The sequence below is a fragment of the Ptiloglossa arizonensis genome, chromosome 5 (genome assembly GCF_051014685.1).
Source record: "Ptiloglossa arizonensis isolate GNS036 chromosome 5, iyPtiAriz1_principal, whole genome shotgun sequence".
In the NCBI taxonomy this organism is placed as follows: domain Eukaryota; kingdom Metazoa; phylum Arthropoda; class Insecta; order Hymenoptera; family Colletidae; genus Ptiloglossa; species Ptiloglossa arizonensis.
The window spans coordinates 3176914-3193760 of record NC_135052.1 but is presented as its reverse complement, the minus strand read 5'-3'; the positions used below and the strand labels follow the sequence as shown (position 1 = coordinate 3193760).

Genomic DNA, 16847 nt, shown 5'->3' with positions numbered 1-16847 from the left:
CGTCGTAACGTCGCGCGATCTTTTCTCCCTTGCTTCGCCGGGGCTCGCTCGACGACGGTTCGCGACAACGCGAATCTCCGTAAATAAACGATCGTCGATACCTCGGGCTCGATAAAATAGTCCAGCGAACGTCGCGTTGACCGTTCAACGCGATAGATCCTTCCGCGTGCAAGTGACGCGTACGAGCGCGGGAACACGAGTCAGAAGCTACACGGACGACGCGGCGTCTCGACGGGACCTTCCGGATTTTTGTAAAAAGCCTTTCGAGACCGCACAGGTTCGAACATCGGCCATCGTTCCAACTGTTTCCATCGCCGAACTTTTTGTTCCCCTGTTCCTCGAAGAGCCGTGTCACGATCTTTCCGCTGTTTGCAGCCGGCCTTCACCCTGAATATAGAATTGTCGAGGTTAGGACAGAGGCGTGTTTGTTTCGTTCCAGCCAATTAGCAACGTTTTACGGCTATTCGTGGCCGTTGATAGCTTCTCAAATATGCCGAGCCGCGCAAGAATTTTACGTCGTTCGACGATACGTTGCGGCGCCGGATTCTTTTTACTTTTTTTTTTCGAAATTTGCTCTTTCGAGGCCATTTTCCCGCCAGAACTCGATCAATATCGGAACGTGCAACGGTGTACTTTCTCATCGCGCAAATCCTTCCAAGACTTTCGAATGGCGATGTATTTTATTATACGTATATACATAATGAAACGTACATCGTAAACGTAAATACCATACAAATCGCCTCTAATGGACAACGAAACGATTCGATCGATCTCCAACGTATTTGAAAACGTAGACGGAACCGTATCGAGATCGTAACTGGTACAGATCGGTCCACGTTCGTTCTTCGCGCATTTCGAGACGAAAACATTCGTCGACGCGGGTCTCGAGGAATTGTCAGGTCGTTCGGAAAGTCATTTCCTTTTCCAAAATGGAGAATATGTAATTTAATAAAATGTTTATACGCTCTAAAAAAATCGTTTCATTTTCGCAAAAAAAAAAAAAAAAATGTATTCCATTCGAAGCGTTCGTTCGTTACGACGAATAATGACGAAGAACGGTACACGTTACGCCCGTACGATGAATATTCGATTTTCACGCTCGAAATACAATCCAAGCCCGGTCGAAGCGATACATCGGTCACAGTAGCTCCTAATCGCGGTGTACACGAGCGAGCCTAACGCGTCTTTCTGTTCCGTTTGTTTCAGAGGAGGAAGAGATAGACGTGGTGACCTTCGAGAAACCGTGCAGACCGGCGGCCCTGCCAACGTATCCGAGTCCTGCCGACCAACAGCACTTCCAGTTAACAGTGAACACCGCGTTCAAAGACAAGACACCGGCCCCAAGACCGCGTGGCCGGCCGCCATCGAACCCGGCGCGGAAAAGAACCGCGCAACCCGACCACAAGCCGGCGAAACGGGCGCGTCACAGAACATACCAGAGGAGAAACAAGGTAGGACGATGTATGACAGTGTCGCCGCCTGCGATGAAGATGACCGTACAGACAGCATCGAGAAGTTCGTCCGACGACGAGCTGGACACCGAGAAGAGGAGTTTGCACAACAATATGGAACGTCAGAGGCGGATAGAGCTCCGGAACGCGTTCGAGGAGCTACGCGTACTCGTGCCGGCGGTCGAGTCGAAGGAGAAGGCACCGAAAGTCGCGATCCTGAGGCAGGCGGCCATGTACTGTGATATGTTGACCGAGATCGGTCAGATCACCGTGACCAACGTCACGGATCTCAGAAGGCGGCAGGAGAAGCTCAGAGCAAGACTCAGTCAGCTACGGAGGAGTCTCGCCATGACGCGTTGAGGAGAGACTCGGAGAATCGTATCAGATTCGGCCGACCAACTACCCTGCTCGGTACGTTTGAGTCTAATTGAAAGTGGATCGGCAACAGTCCCGCTCGACGCCCGGAGACGCGGTTTCGTTACGCGCGAACGACACCGCGCTCGCTCGCGGCGCAAGGGAAGACGACTCTTTAGCGCCGCGCCGAGAGAGAGAGTGAGAGAGAGAATGTGAGAAAGAGAGAGAGAGAGAGAGAGAGAGAGAGATGCCGCGAAGCTCGCTTCGACGGAAGAGAAAAACACGCCCGGGTTTACGGTTCTACGATTCACGATTCGATGGGAACCGCGAAACCTCGACGACGAAACGTTGAACCGAAAATCTTACGATCGGTCGAATGGATAGAACGCGGGGACCGCGCACGTTTTCGTTTACCCGAAAATGCAAGAGTTGAATAATTATACCGACGACCCGCACACCGAACAGAATACGGTAAACAATTGGTGCCAAATATTAGAAGAAATCGATGAGAACCGACAAGGAACTTTGGAAGAAGGGTTTTTGTCTCGGAGAGCTAAGAGAACGAGGATCGATCGGTAAACGTTAGACGGCCGAGATCGCGAGAGAGGGTATCGGTAAGGACGGGAAAGAAAGACACTCGGTTCGGCTGGTATCGACGAACCATCGACGAACCATCGACGAGAGATTTCGATACTGCCATGCTCTGGCTTTCTTTTTTTCTTCTTCGCATTCGCGAACGAAAGCGCGCCGCGGAGCAATACGGGACTGTGAACTTGGATCGGTTTCGATAAAGCCAATTCTATTTTTATTGTTCGAATTCTCGATCGGTGACGTTTCATCGCGCCGATTATGGACTAAGACCGGTTCCAAGGAACTCGAGAACCGTGGTGTCGCGGATATTTGTAGCAAAAACAAAAAAAAAAAAAAAGAAAAAAAAAGAAAGAAAACACGTTACACGGCAACGGAACAATGTTCGAAGCATTTCGAGATCGAGAGACGAACAACGCGCGAACGAGACGTTGTTCGTCGTTTACACTTGCGCGTCGCGTCGCGCGTTCATTTTTTATTTTTCTCCTCGTTTCGAACGAAAGCCTCGCATTTAAATATCGAGACCGATCCGACGAAAGTCGAAAAGGATCGAGACGAGACTCGTCCGTCCGAACAATTTCGTCGACCACGGTTCGATCTCGTTCCGTTTGAATTTCGTCGGCATAGCGAAACGTACGCGCGAAGCGTAGAAACGAAACTTATCGCAACTTATCGACCGCTAGTATCACCAGTTCTCAACCAACTGGTCTTAGAACGTATTTCATAGTCGAACCGGTTTCCGAGTGTATCTTTTTTTTTTTTTTTTTTTTTTTTTAAAGGAGCAAAAAACACGCAGACTTTGATCGTCGGTGGACGAATTGGTTCTCTTTTTTTTCAAAACTCGTACCGATAACTGGAAAAGAAATCGCTCCTGGAAGTATCCTTCGCGGAGTGATTTTCCACGAAAAGTTCAAACCGAAAGAATCGAGTACATCCCGTGACAGCGATAGAATTTTCACGGACGAATCGAGCGAAAGAAAAATAACGCGTCTCGGTTATCGAGCGAGTTTTGGCGATCGATTCGCGGAGCACGGACAAACGCGATTCTCGCCCAATCGTTCCTCGTACAATCTTCGCAACTCTGCGTGTCCTCTGAAATTTTGAACGGGTTCGTACAGAAATGAACGAAACAGACGATTCCACGGTCGAGTGGATCGAACGTTCGATCGTGCTCGGTTGTTTCGTGGGATTACGAGCGCGTTCAACGATGCCATTTAGTACGAAAGCGACAGCCTACGATTAGCCAATCTCTCGATTGTCAAATTCCATTGTTTTCTCCCAACAATCTTGCGTTTTTATCGCCGTCGTTAAATAGGTAGGTATTTGCCGATCGATGATCGCTGTGCGATCTTTAAAAGTTCCAACGTGTAGCGCCTTCGAATAGTACGATCCAATGCATCTATCGTAGTAGTGGCTGTATTCTGGGAGTCTTGCAAGTAGGTGAGCGAATGAGTCACGAGCGTGTAGGTGGGAACAGTTCCTATCTAGCACACAGGGAGAGACACGACACACCGTAGCATTTGTTCACCGCGTACCTTAAATCCTAATTTCGCGCGATCCCTTTCTCGATCGTTTCACGCTCGCGGTAGAAACATAGTTCAATTTCGCATCCAAGTGTTATCGTCCGTCTTCTTCCTCTTTCTTCTAATCCGGAGATTACCGCAAATCGGACACGGACGACGACAGGTCGTAGAATGGTTAGTTTCGTTCGTTTTCGAGCCTCCGTTTCATTCCTTCGCGACGATCGAGAAATAACGCGCTCGCGAGCGTGGTCTCGGCTTTCACGATGCTGCACGGGTTGCAACGAGCAAACGATACGAAAGAAGAGCCTCCGTAGCGGATCGTTATTATTATTATTATTATTATTCATTTTTTCTTTCTTTTTTTTTTTTCTTCTTCTGTTAATTATCATCGAAAAATTGCTCGACGAAGGAAGGAGACGCAGCGCCTCTGCGAACCGAGCGAGGGATCGAACGATTTTTTGTTTTGCAGAATCGATCCGACGTGTGCTCGTTTCGAGAAAAGAATAAAAAATAGCTTTGCCGCTGATGAAAAATTCGTGGCGAGAGGTGGATCTCTCGGTCCCTTGGAATAAAAAAAGATGTTTAGCTCGATTTATCTTTTAGTTTTGTTCGTCACGGTGCTCGTAAAATAAACGGCAACGCGTTTTATAGGAAAAGAAAAGAAGATTTTTCCGTAAGGTCCATCGCGGCCTGGCTACGCTTTTAAATGTATATAAGTACTGTACATATTATATGTATATATAATACGTATATATACATATAGGTTTATTTATACATACACACACGCATACGTGACATACAAGCATATATACATATATATTAAAAATTATATACACGAACGCGCGCGCTCGCGCTCGCGGCCACGCGTCTCTGTGTGTACGTGTGTGTGTGTGAGAGTGAAAGAGAGAGAGAGAGAGAAAGTGAGAAAGAGAGCGCGTGGAAAGAGAAATAACATTACTAATTATTGACTTTAACATTATTATTACTATTATTATTAATATTTCTTATTATCAACATTTATCATAACTATTATTATTGTTACGAGTTTTAGTTACGAGTTTTCGAGCATTTCATCGCTAACAGAATGATGATTCTTTATAATTTTATTACAACGAACCGATCGTTCGCACGTGAACGATTGCTGCGCGATTATTCACTAAGGTTTATAAATCGATAAAAGATGAGAATGTATGTATATATATATATATATATATATATATATATATATATAATATTATATTAGGCATTATATATATATATATACATATATATACACATACACACATGTGTGTGCACGATGTGTGCGTACAAGCGCGCGCGCACACACATACACACAAAAAACACACACACACATATATACACATATATATATATATATCTCTACGTATACTGTAATGAAATGTCGTCGCGGCCGATCGCAGAAATCTGTTTATCGAAGAGACGCGAGCGAGTGCGGTGCTCTCGCGGGGGGGAGATAAAGAGGCAAAATAATGTGTTCATTACATTTGTAGGTAACAGTATTCGTTTATATACATACTTTTTACGGGCTATTGAGAGAAAAAAAAAAGAAAAGAAAAATAGTTACGGAAGGGGAGTACCTTCCGGGTGACAAGCTTTCTCACACGCAAAACACATACGTAAACGCAATCACACGCATACCACAAGCATATACGTGCTACACCCATGATAATACGCGCGCGTACGGATATACGGGCGCGTAGTATACACGAGTTTCGCGAAGTACACTTGCTTACCAACGCATGAACACTGAACTCTCTCGTATCACGGGAGAGAGGGCCGTCGGAGAATGCACGGCCCACAATGCCGCGCGCGAGAATCAAAGAGGGATCGGAAAGTCGCATCGGGGGGAAAGAACAGATTGACCGCCGACGGACGCGTTACGAGGCGCAAACGCGCGACGAGATCATCGGGGGCGCTTGGGAATCGACGCGACCGAGTGATCGTAAGCAACAGCAGCAACAGCAGCAGCAGCAGCAGCAGCAACGAACGTGCACGTGCGCCCGGAAATAATCTCTCGAACGCGTTACTCGTCGTCGTTCCTCGTACGCGCGTGACACACACTCGCGACAATACATGCACACGTTACAGACCGGGGACACGCATTGCGTTACACGCGCTAACACGGGTACAGGTTAATTAAAGACTAATCGACGACACGACGAAACCTGAATTGCAACTCAAGTGCTTCAAATTTATATAGGTACATATAATCGCAGTGTGTAATAATGCAGTTTTAGAACAGGGGGTGAACACGTTGTTCGTGATGGCCGAGGGGGTGTACGGGCCCGATGACGGGGGGTTCGGATTCAACGCAGGAGAACCGTACGAGATGTTCGTTCGGAGGGTTGGCTTCGTCGAAGGCCCCTTGACGCATGGAATTTGTTCTTTCTCTCTTTTCCAATTGGTCGAATCGTTCCGACGTTTTTTAATCGTTACCGCGAAACGTGTCCTTGTAGCGAACACGGGATTTCGATGCCGGTTTTACTCGAATCGTACAAGGACCGCGAAGTATAACAGAATCCGTTCGAAGTGTAGAAATTTAGGAAAAGGATTTGGTTTCTACGCTTTAAAAGATACAAAAAAGAAGAAAAAAGAAAATGAAAAAAAAAAAAAGAAAAAAAGAAACAGACAGGGCGTTGATTCACGAACGTTTTTGTTTTTCGTTTCTCTTCGTTTTCGTTTTGGTAGAGATACAATTAGCGGTTCACCAGTAAGAGAATATCAAGCACTGAACGATGCACAAAGGCCTTACATAATTAACCACGGTAGAGTTTCGACGTTCTTACGTCCGCGATTCTAGGTGTGTAGCTTCCGTTATATTTTTGACATATTTTTTATACGTTAAGCCTGCGATCGCTGAAGGATATTAAAAGGAAGAAAATTGAAAAGAAAAAAATAGGAAAAAACACACACACACACACACACACACACACACACACACGCGAAAAAAAAAAAGGAAAAAAACCACGCTTTACGCGATTCTAGGAATCACATTACTCACGGAAGCAGAAGCGAACGCGCGTATGTTATTAAATGAAACACAGCAATGAAACGAAAAGACTAAATAAATGAAAAAAAGTTTTATAGACGAAGAATCGGATTTCCGACGCGTCGGAATAATTATACAGAACATTGTTCACATACTCAGGATAATAAGAGACGCCTTAATTTTTAATCTTGAATTCGGTCTCTGAGAATTACGGATACCTTCGCGTACAATGTCTGTATTTATGTACATAAGAAAACACAAGATGTAGGGAAAAAAATAATAGGTATATATGTTTCTCTTCCTCTCCGCGTAAAAATCTATCGGTGATCCGCGTTGTTTGTTCCGCGCGCGCGGGTCTCACGATCGAAAAGAAACAAGGGAAAAAGCTGTATCGGCCACGTTTTCGAAGTTCTTCCGCGTTTGACGAAGATAGGAATTCGTTAGTCGATCCGACGAAAGGAAACTCGACGATACATTAGAGATAATATCGTACGGGGTGTTCTGCTCGAAACGGGCCACCTAATGACACGGTAGGTTCACTCGAACCTCGTTGCGTTCGGTTCAAGAGCGAAAAGGGGACGGTTGCTCGTCAAGGAACGAAATTTGAAAATGGAACGGTTCCACGTTGCATCGGTTACCTAGATAGTTGCACGAATTTCGATACTTGCACGAATCTTTGGTCCCCTTTTGCCCGTAGTCTACTTTCTATCCTGTTTCTTCTAATCGTCGATTCGATTCGTTTCAAAGGTTGAATTGATTGTCGGAGAAAATGTTCTGTCACCATTTTTTTCGTTATACATCGTATCGTTCTTCGCGTTAGCGTGCATTCGTTGCCCCACGATCATGGCACGAACCATAAAGTGCTTCTGAAACGTCCAATCGGTTCTTTCAATGGTATTTGCTGAAACGTTATCTCGAACATTTGGTTCGAAGCATTGACAACCTTTAACGAGTACTTGGAAAGAAAAATATGTATTTTTATCCGTAAACGAACCAATCCAAACTTTGTTCTTGCAACGTATTCCCGAAACGAAGTTTTCTTTCCACGTCGATAGAAGTAGAGGACGTTGTTAAGTGGCCCGAGTCGAGTGGGACGCCGCGTATATAATATACATACCTCGCAATAGACTTCGCCTTTTTAAGACGGTAGCCTTCTCTTCGCGCTAATGAATACATAGTAATCCTCGTTTAGCCGCTTTTTTTTTTCACTTGCTCATGTGTCCGACCTGTGAGTTCTCTGTATCGTGCCAAATCAAGAGGGAAGGGATGGTGGACTGAAAGAGGAACCATAGTTACGGATTTAGCCGAGCGTTATTTAGTCGAATTTAAACGATGATTTAGAATTGATTAGTTGGAAAGTGCAACTCGCTTTACTTAGCTCAAAGGGGGACACCTTTCGCCGAGGTCGTCAGTCCTCGTTGAACATGCATTTTTCCCCTCTTCCTTTTTCCCTGTTCTTTTATTTTGTTTACCCTTTTTTTTTCCTCCCTTTTTTTTTTGTTTCTCTCTTAAATCGACTGGAATTTCTAGGCCTTCTCTGGACAAAGACATTTCTTCGAAAATTGCTCAGAGAGTAACCCTCGCTGATGGATCGCGGGAGCGTATTTCTTTTTTCTTCTTCCTTTTTTCTCGTTTTCGATCGTTTTTTTTTTCTTCTACTTCTCGATTTGCTCCAGTTGGTCGGCGTGACGGTTTTTTTTTTATCCTGTGAATTCCAGTTCGGAACAGTAGGCGGCCGTATCGGTGTTATCCGAGGCTTTGGAACGGAGAATTATCTTTCTCCGTTGCTTTTCTTTCAAAAAATATTAACGATACGTACGATTTCGTAATTTTACGTAGAAATAATTGCGCGTACACCTTGGTCGGGTTGTGTACGGTTCCGAACGTTGGGGAGATTTTTCTTTTACGCGTTTCGTGAACGCCCGGAGACGACCAGCGGGTGACTTCAACGATTGAGCAGGAAACCGAATTTTCGTAGAGTTCGCAAATCTACGAAATAAACGTTCACGGGGTGGGGACCGAGCTACTTCAACGCAACTAACATCGGAGAGAAAATAATAGACACGGTAAAAAAGAAAAAAAGAAAACGCATTCCTACGATCCGTCAGCGATTTTGAAGAATGCAAACGTACCTGCTAGCCACATAGACATTAAAAATAATAATCATAGTTACTGTAAAGGACAGAGACAGGCGGTGTAAGGAAGATGACTCGTTTGTAAACGACGTACGTTCGTCGACGTAGCTTTAGCTTAGGAAAGGACAAGGCAATTATTATAATATTGTTATCATTGTATAAACGACCCAAAGTGGCGCGACATTCGCTCGGGAAATGAACCGTTCGTGGAGAATGTTGTTTTTCGTTTTGTTTTTCTTTTGTAACGTTTATCGATCGGAAAGTATCTCTTTTTAGTTTTCGTCCAAACGATCGTCTCATTTGTTACGAATACGAGCGAATCTCGCGTTCACGGCTTCCTTTTGTAAATTTGATACGTGCACGCGTTTCGATGCAGCGTCGATACGCGTGCGCGTACAAGGAACGTCCCCTCCCCCGTGTTAATTTTGGACAAACGATTTTTTTTTTTTTTATTTCCAAGTTCTTTTCTCCTATATTACGTTTTCGTTTTGTTTCATTTTGTTTCGAATTTTCGATGCGGCCGGCGACATGATTCGATTCGTTCGCCGATTTGCAATGCACGCATAAACAATGCCACGGGGATGACTACTACTGGTATGCGAGTGTACATACGTGTGTAAGTAAAACGAATAGTACGATCGTGAAGGAACGAATGAGAAAAAAAGTAAGAAAGAGAGAAAGGGAGACAGAGATGCGAGTGAGACTGAAAGATTCAGAAATCGAAAGTTTTATATAATGTATATAAATAAATATAGTTTGGTATAAGAAACAGTGTACAGTTGTACCAAACCTTGATGTTAAGATTAACGATTAAGGATCCATTTTTTCACGGGAGTAGGAAAGGGGGGGGGGAAGGATTCTTGACAAGAATACTTAAGCGTAACATTAGGTTTTTTATTCAGAGCAAAACAATATTTTTTATTTATCCCTTTATTTTTATATGACGTTGCTACTGGAAACCGTTCGTACGATGGAGTTCGAGAGAGACAGAGTGAATGAGATCGAGCGATTGGGAAATGATGCGTAAGAGATCGAACGAACGAGAGAGCGAAAGAGAGAGCAAGAGAGAGAGAGAGAGAGAGAAAGAGAGAGAGAGAGAGAGAGATTTAATTAAGTCGGTGAGCGGGTGGTAACCAGAGCTACACAACGAAATGACTCTCGAAAAGGGGAAGCAGCATGATGTGAGAGAGGATCGTGTACAATCGCAAACGAGAGGAGCGAAGGAAAACGCAAGGGAAATAAAGAAAAAAAAAAAAAGAAATTGGGAACCCCGATACACAGGTTTTTGAACTGCGATATTCATGTTATACTATATTATATATTATATGTATATTATATACAGATAGACCGATAGAATCTCTTATTTTTGCAAGAAAACCAGACTCCCGAAAAACGAAAAAAAAAAAAACGAAAAAAAAAAATGAAAAAAAAATTGAACCAACGTTCGTCGTTGCGCGACGGTGAAGACGCAGGACGTACGAAAAGTGTTTCTCTTTTTTTTCTCTCGATTTTCCGTCTTCGCGTGACTCTCGACGTTGTTTTTCTTTTTCTCTTTCTTTTTTCTTTTTCCTTTTTTTCTTTCTATTGAATCGATAAGTTCGAAATGTTATTCCTCGCTGCTGTCGATCGACAAACTCTTTCCGCTTTCAAGACGGAGACTGGAATGGAGAAAAAGCACGACCTGCGTGTTCGATTCGCCGCGTTGAAGACGACGGACGCGCACTACAGAGACTTAGCCGCTTTAAACCGGGGGTGGTGTCGTTAGAATTTCGTCTCGATTCGCGCGACATTTGACGACATAACCTATATACGTAATTACAATACGAATAGCGTAGAGTATATAATACGAAGGGAGCCTAGGTTCCGATCGAAAGAAATCACGCTTCTCAAGGAAACGCTTAGAAAGGAAAACCACTCAAGGGCAAATACATATATTTCGGACGATTCGACACCGCGACAGAGGTAGGAGATAATCGTCGAGTTTGCTACTATACCTATTACTATATTATCAAGTATCGAGCAATACTATTAATAATTATTTAACATTAACGGTAATAACAATTATTACTATTCACGTAATTGTATTATATCGTAATAATATTTAATATATAATATTATATAATATATTATATTATACACTTATATATACGTATATTGAGAATGCATACCGTATAATCGTTACACTTAATAATATAATATATTATCGATAATATTAATATTAATTATTAATGGTAAATATTCGTAAAGTATCTACGAAGATGCTTCCCGAGTTTCGTTTCCATGGAGACAATTTCAATTTGTAATTCGTGATCGGCCGATCTCGCGGATAATGGACGAAGTTTACGGACCCACCTCCTAAAGAGTTCACTGTACCTATACCTCGAAGATTGTTGGATAAGTAAGCGAAAGGAAACGTTACGATTTAACGATTTCACCGAAAACCATCGCGATTGTCGTTCCCCGACAATGCCGTCCTCACCGACTCGGTATATTTCTTCTCCCGGTCGGCTCGGGATCAGACGTTGTCAGGAAATCGTCGAAACCTAAGAGTCACCCCGTACGAATATGTAACATTGACCTTACACACGCATATATACGCACGTTAACGGGAAAAAAAAAAAAAAAGAAAAGATGGAACTATAAGCGAAGCGCATCGGTGAAACAAGACACTCTCACAAATATGTAAGGATTGTATGCGCGTACAGGTACACGTGCACGCACGTGATCTGCGTTTACGTGTACGTGTATGTATACGGTATATATTACATTATAGATAGAAAATAATAAATGAAAAACTAATATTTATACCAGAAGTTAATAATACTATTAGAAATAATATTTATATCTCTATATTTACTATTTGCATATTATATAACGACGTAACCCTCGCCAGTTCCGCAAGATGAACGGGTGGATTTTGTACAGAGAAAAAAAAAATGAAAGAGAGAGAGAGAGAGAGAGAGAGAGAGAGAGAGAGAGAGAGAGAGAGAGAGAGAGAAAGAGAAGGCGGAGCAAAGAGGAAAACGGATAAGCATTTGTTGGTACTGAAAGTGTGCCGTATGAAAATAGAGAGCGAGCGGTAAGAGAGTGAGAAAGCAGGAAAAGAATGAGAAGATAGGAGGAAAAAATAGGTTTTGTACTTAAAGTTAAAAAGAAAGTCGTCCACGCACCTACACGCATCGCACTGTGAAAGCCTTTCTCGGTATGTATTTTTGTTTCTTTTTTTTTTTCTAGTTTTCTTTCGTCAACGAACGGATACGCATTACGAACGGGTCAAATTATTCCTTTTCGGTCGACTGTGTAGTTGTCTGGGCGTGTCGGTGGTCGACGATCTTTTTGGTTAAGACGAAAAATCGTGCTCGATAGGTAGACGTTAATAATCAAGTTTTAAACGGCGATGTAAATTCTGAGTGATGCGCATACTGCGATTTTTTTTGTTAGTGGTCAGCAGCGAAAGATTAGCAAAACGAAAGTCTTCGATGTTTCTTTTTTTCAGGAAAAAGGGTCAGACAGTTCCTTGACGTTTATATTTCGAATTATCTTATTATACGAATAAAGCTATTATCATTTACCTGGAACGCTATTACTTCTTGTACCTGGAAACTCCTACGTTACACCTGTTTTGCGCTCCGTCGTAGATTTCACTTCCCGAAAGATTCTACGATACATTTCCATTCCGTATCTTCGAACCGTAACTGTGACGCAAACGCTGCTCGAGATCTCGTAGAACGAATACGTGGTATATTTTTCCTCGTAAACTCCATTTAATATCAATTTTCTCACCACACACGTACGAATCGAAAAGTTCAACGAACAGAGTTCGCTTTATCCGCAAAGGAGCCTTCTTCCTGGCAAATATACCAGAAATAGGTTAACCGAGTTAACTCTCTACCGTGTAGTGTCTCGGATCGAATACCGAATAAAAGAATCTGGTGAAATTTTCCGAGAACACGTTCTCACGGTGTTGAAACGTATCGAATTGAGCCAGTACGTTCAAACCGAACAATTTCTTCGAGGTTGCGCACTGGAACAAAGACTTCCTTCTCGTAGCATTTTATTCTCGTTATCGATAACGCGCTACAAGGTTTTCCATCGTTGGCAGAACGTACACCGCATTATTCGGAGTAATTTAGTTAGCCCGGTTGGTACACTTTATCGGTTACGTGTACAGTTAAAAGCATTCGCTCCGTTAAATGAAAGTTGGTAGACACGTCGCGTGTTCTGTGGCGAACGGTTGTCCAACTTGAGCAGTGTCGTTGAACGCATTGGAACAAGTGGGGAACCTTTTCGAGTGGAGTACAGTCTTGGGAGACGAACGTATCGAAAGAAAAAGAAAGAGAGAAAAAAAGAAGTTTTAAATTGTATTTACCGAGTAACGAAACAAGAAATTGATTCTGCTTCGGGCGGATTCTTCGTCGTTGAGAAGAAGGGGAAATTTGAGCCACATCGGGGATTAAAAGACACGCGTCGCGACGGAGGGTGTAAACCGATTGTTCAAGGATTTGGAAGTAACTCGCGTTTCTTACACGTTGGCTGTTCGCGAAAGCAACACGCGTGAACTTGTCGTTGTTCGCCTCTGACCGATGGCTAGGGGATTCTCTCCGGTGTTACGCAAAATGGAGTCGCGTTGGTCGTGGAACGAAGCGAAACGCCGATGAGCGGAATGATCCGCGGTGGCCCGAAGGAATAGCGAAAAAATAAAGGTAATCGAATTTCGGTCATCCGTATCATTTCACTCGCATCGTGTATCACGGTTTTGGCGATTAACGGCTACGATCGATGACCGGCACCGGTTTTACGAGCCTTTATTTCCCTCGTTGAATTAATTCGACGCCATAAAGAGCAAGATAATGGCCGCCTGGATGCATCCGAAACTCCGAGCCGAAGAGAAGGTAGGCCATGGCAGGAATTTAACGAGAGAGCCATCGTGGCCGCGGCGTTATGCGCCCCCGAATCAACGAAAACTAACGATTCCTCCGATCAGATACGCTGCTCCCGCTCTTTTTCTTTCGATCTTTTTGCCCCGGCTTCTCCCTCGTTCCGTGCTCCTCTTTCCCATCTTCGTTTCTTTCGAGCGTTCCCCCCCACCCCACCCCCTTTTCCTTCCTCTCTTCTATCATTTTCTTTCGGCGCCGTTCACCGTTTCGGCTTTCGTACCACCCCGTTTCCTTTTCCCTTTGTCGTCTCTTTTCTCTTTCTTTTTCTCTCTCTTTCTCTCTCTCTCTCTCTCTCTCTCTCTCTCTCTCTCTCTCTCTCTCTATCTATCTATCTATCTATCTATCTATCTATCTCTATCTCTATCTATTTCTCCCGTTCTCCTTTCTTTCGTCTCGTCTATTTCGTTTCCCCTCGCCCGTCCATTTACTCGTCCTTTTTCTTTTCTTTCTTTTTTTTTTTTTTTAACCTTCGACGTTCGCGCTTCCTGTGGAAACTTTCCGTGCAGTTGCGTCAATAGAGTATTTCGACCGGGCCAGCCGCGATTAGGCGGCTAAATGTGAGAATTATGGAAAGCAGCGGCAACGTGCACGCATCCGCGCGGCCAATAAACCGAATGATATATAACGGGTCTCCGAAATACTACGTGTAATCGAGGATTCCACGAAGACGACTGAACGCGAAATTGTCGGGAAACTTTTATCGGGTGTAAAATTGATGATAAATCACACGGTTCGCCTCGACGACGAGGACGATCGTTGATGCTCCTCGAACAGTACTATGTTGCCCGTGAGAGAGCCCCGAGAGGCTCGGCTCGTTCGATCCAACCGATCGCCAGCGATATTTCCAACTAATTCGGGATTTGAGTTTCTTAATTGGCGAATTAGTTACCCTGTCTGGGCGTATCTGTCGGACTTTGTGAAACATCGCTTCCTAAATTAGAAATCTATCGGAAGGCTGTGAATCACGGTCGGCGTGTTACGTTCCGTCGTCACTCTGTAGAAATTTAATTTTCTTACGCACCGCTCGCGAGGAAGTTGGGCGATAACCTTGCACACGGTTCACCGGGATTGCAATCGCTCGGGAAATGTAAATGCTTGTTTTATATGCGTCAAGCATTACGTACGGTTGATTAAGATCTGGCCGAACCAACGGATTCGAGATAATTGTAAAACGAACCGTTGTTTGTTTTACTTTTAAATTCGCGCACGTACGTACGTATTCAACGCGGCGAAGGAGTGCCAAAAATTTCATCGGATACGGAAAGAAAAAATGTTTTCTCTCTCGTGATTCGTCCAACGGTGACTATTCTCCGCGCTCGAAACGAAAAAATCGAAAGGGTTCTCGTTTAATTACACTTCTATACGAAAATGGGACAGCCCCGGCGAAATGGGCAAATTTTCGCGCCGAATGTCCAACAGACTATTTTTATTTCTATATTAAAAACGAACAAACGAATGGTTAGCGAAGGAACGAAAATTTTTAAAAATCTACCCGCTTTCATTTTAGTTTCGAACGAAAGAGACAGAAATTGAGATAATTGGCGTTGGTATCTGGTAACGAAAGAAACTACAAAAAATTGGGATTGCCCGCCAAACCATCAAGATAATCGCCCGATGGTAGCCCGATAGTATCTTTAATTTTATTCCCCGTAAGTACAGGTATCGTCCCTATTGGAATAAATGTAAAACCCGAAAATGAAAAAAACTTTTACGGATATTATCAAGTTCGTTTCGCGCGAAATTGTTTGAAATCGAATTGTGACAACTTCTCGGACGATAGGCGAAATTTGATTTATTGAAATTCGATTCGTTTGTCTTTGTATACTATATACATCGAGAACGAGAGCGGTACAAGAAAGTGGTGGGGCATAACTTTGTAATAACGTAGGAAATACGTTTCAAGTTCGAAAAACCGATTTTTATTCACATTTCGAGCGATTTTTACACGGAATAAAAATATTCCAGACTTTTTTCATTTAAATTACAATCCTAAAATATAGGATTGTAATTATTGCTATTGCTTTGATCAAATTTGTATTCCAAGTTGAACTTTTTACAATGGGTATTCCAAAAACTTCAATAATGTCGGTTTATTAGTTTCGCCCTCTAAAAATTTCAAATATTGCTCGAATTTAAGGCTCGAAAGCGGGAAGGACCCCTAAAGAATTTCTAAGCCTCGCTCGAACGATGAGGGTGATCTTATAGCGAGGAGTGCGTGTCGGTAGTCGAACTGTGGGAACTTCATTTTATGATTACCGTAAATAGATTTTGTTTATTTGAATTCTTGGGAATGAAATTTTAAAGCGCGTGGAAATTCAGAACCGAAGAACCCCAAGTGCACTAAATAAGTGAATACGTTACGATTTATTCGTTCAGTCGAACATCGTGCTCGAGTTGGTTAACGTAAATTAAACAAGGTATTTATGTATGTCGTCTGGAAAGGAATCACTTTTGAAATACCAGCTTATCGTATTACGTTGAGTAGAAATACCAAAGTGTACTTGTCGAAACAACGGAATAGAATTAGGCATTGCATAACTAGGAAAGAGGTTAAAATCTGTGCTTGACAGATCAAAGATTGCCAAACCATTTTGAAGAACAACTTTGAGAACAATTTTTTTATTCCTGTAGTTTATTAATGTTATGGACTATCGTTTCATTTGTTAGATATGTGTATAAAACTGTTGTATTACACAAATCTAGGGTTGAATGAAAATGATCAGTGACTGATTCTGGATAAAGAATATAATAATAGGTTGTTACATCGATGCGTTAAATTTTATTTTAAGATCGGATTTTATTTTAAAACTTTTCGTTTGAATAAAAGAATCAATACGGTCTGCGAAAAA

The 16847-nt window shown here is 43.0% G+C and overlaps 1 protein-coding gene across 2 annotated transcripts in view; it reads left to right on the top strand.

The window, feature by feature from the left end:
• Myc (bHLH transcription factor Myc) overlaps positions 1–5102 on the top strand; it is a 29864-nt gene extending 24762 nt beyond the window's left edge. For both annotated transcript variants that reach the window (XM_076311633.1, XM_076311634.1), the window contains exon 3: positions 1207–5102. In XM_076311633.1, coding sequence (XP_076167748.1) covers positions 1207–1811 — 605 coding nt within the window. In that variant the 3' untranslated portion in view covers positions 1812–5102. The remainder of the gene's footprint in view (positions 1–1206) is intronic.
• Positions 5103–16847: the final 11745 nt, after the last annotated feature.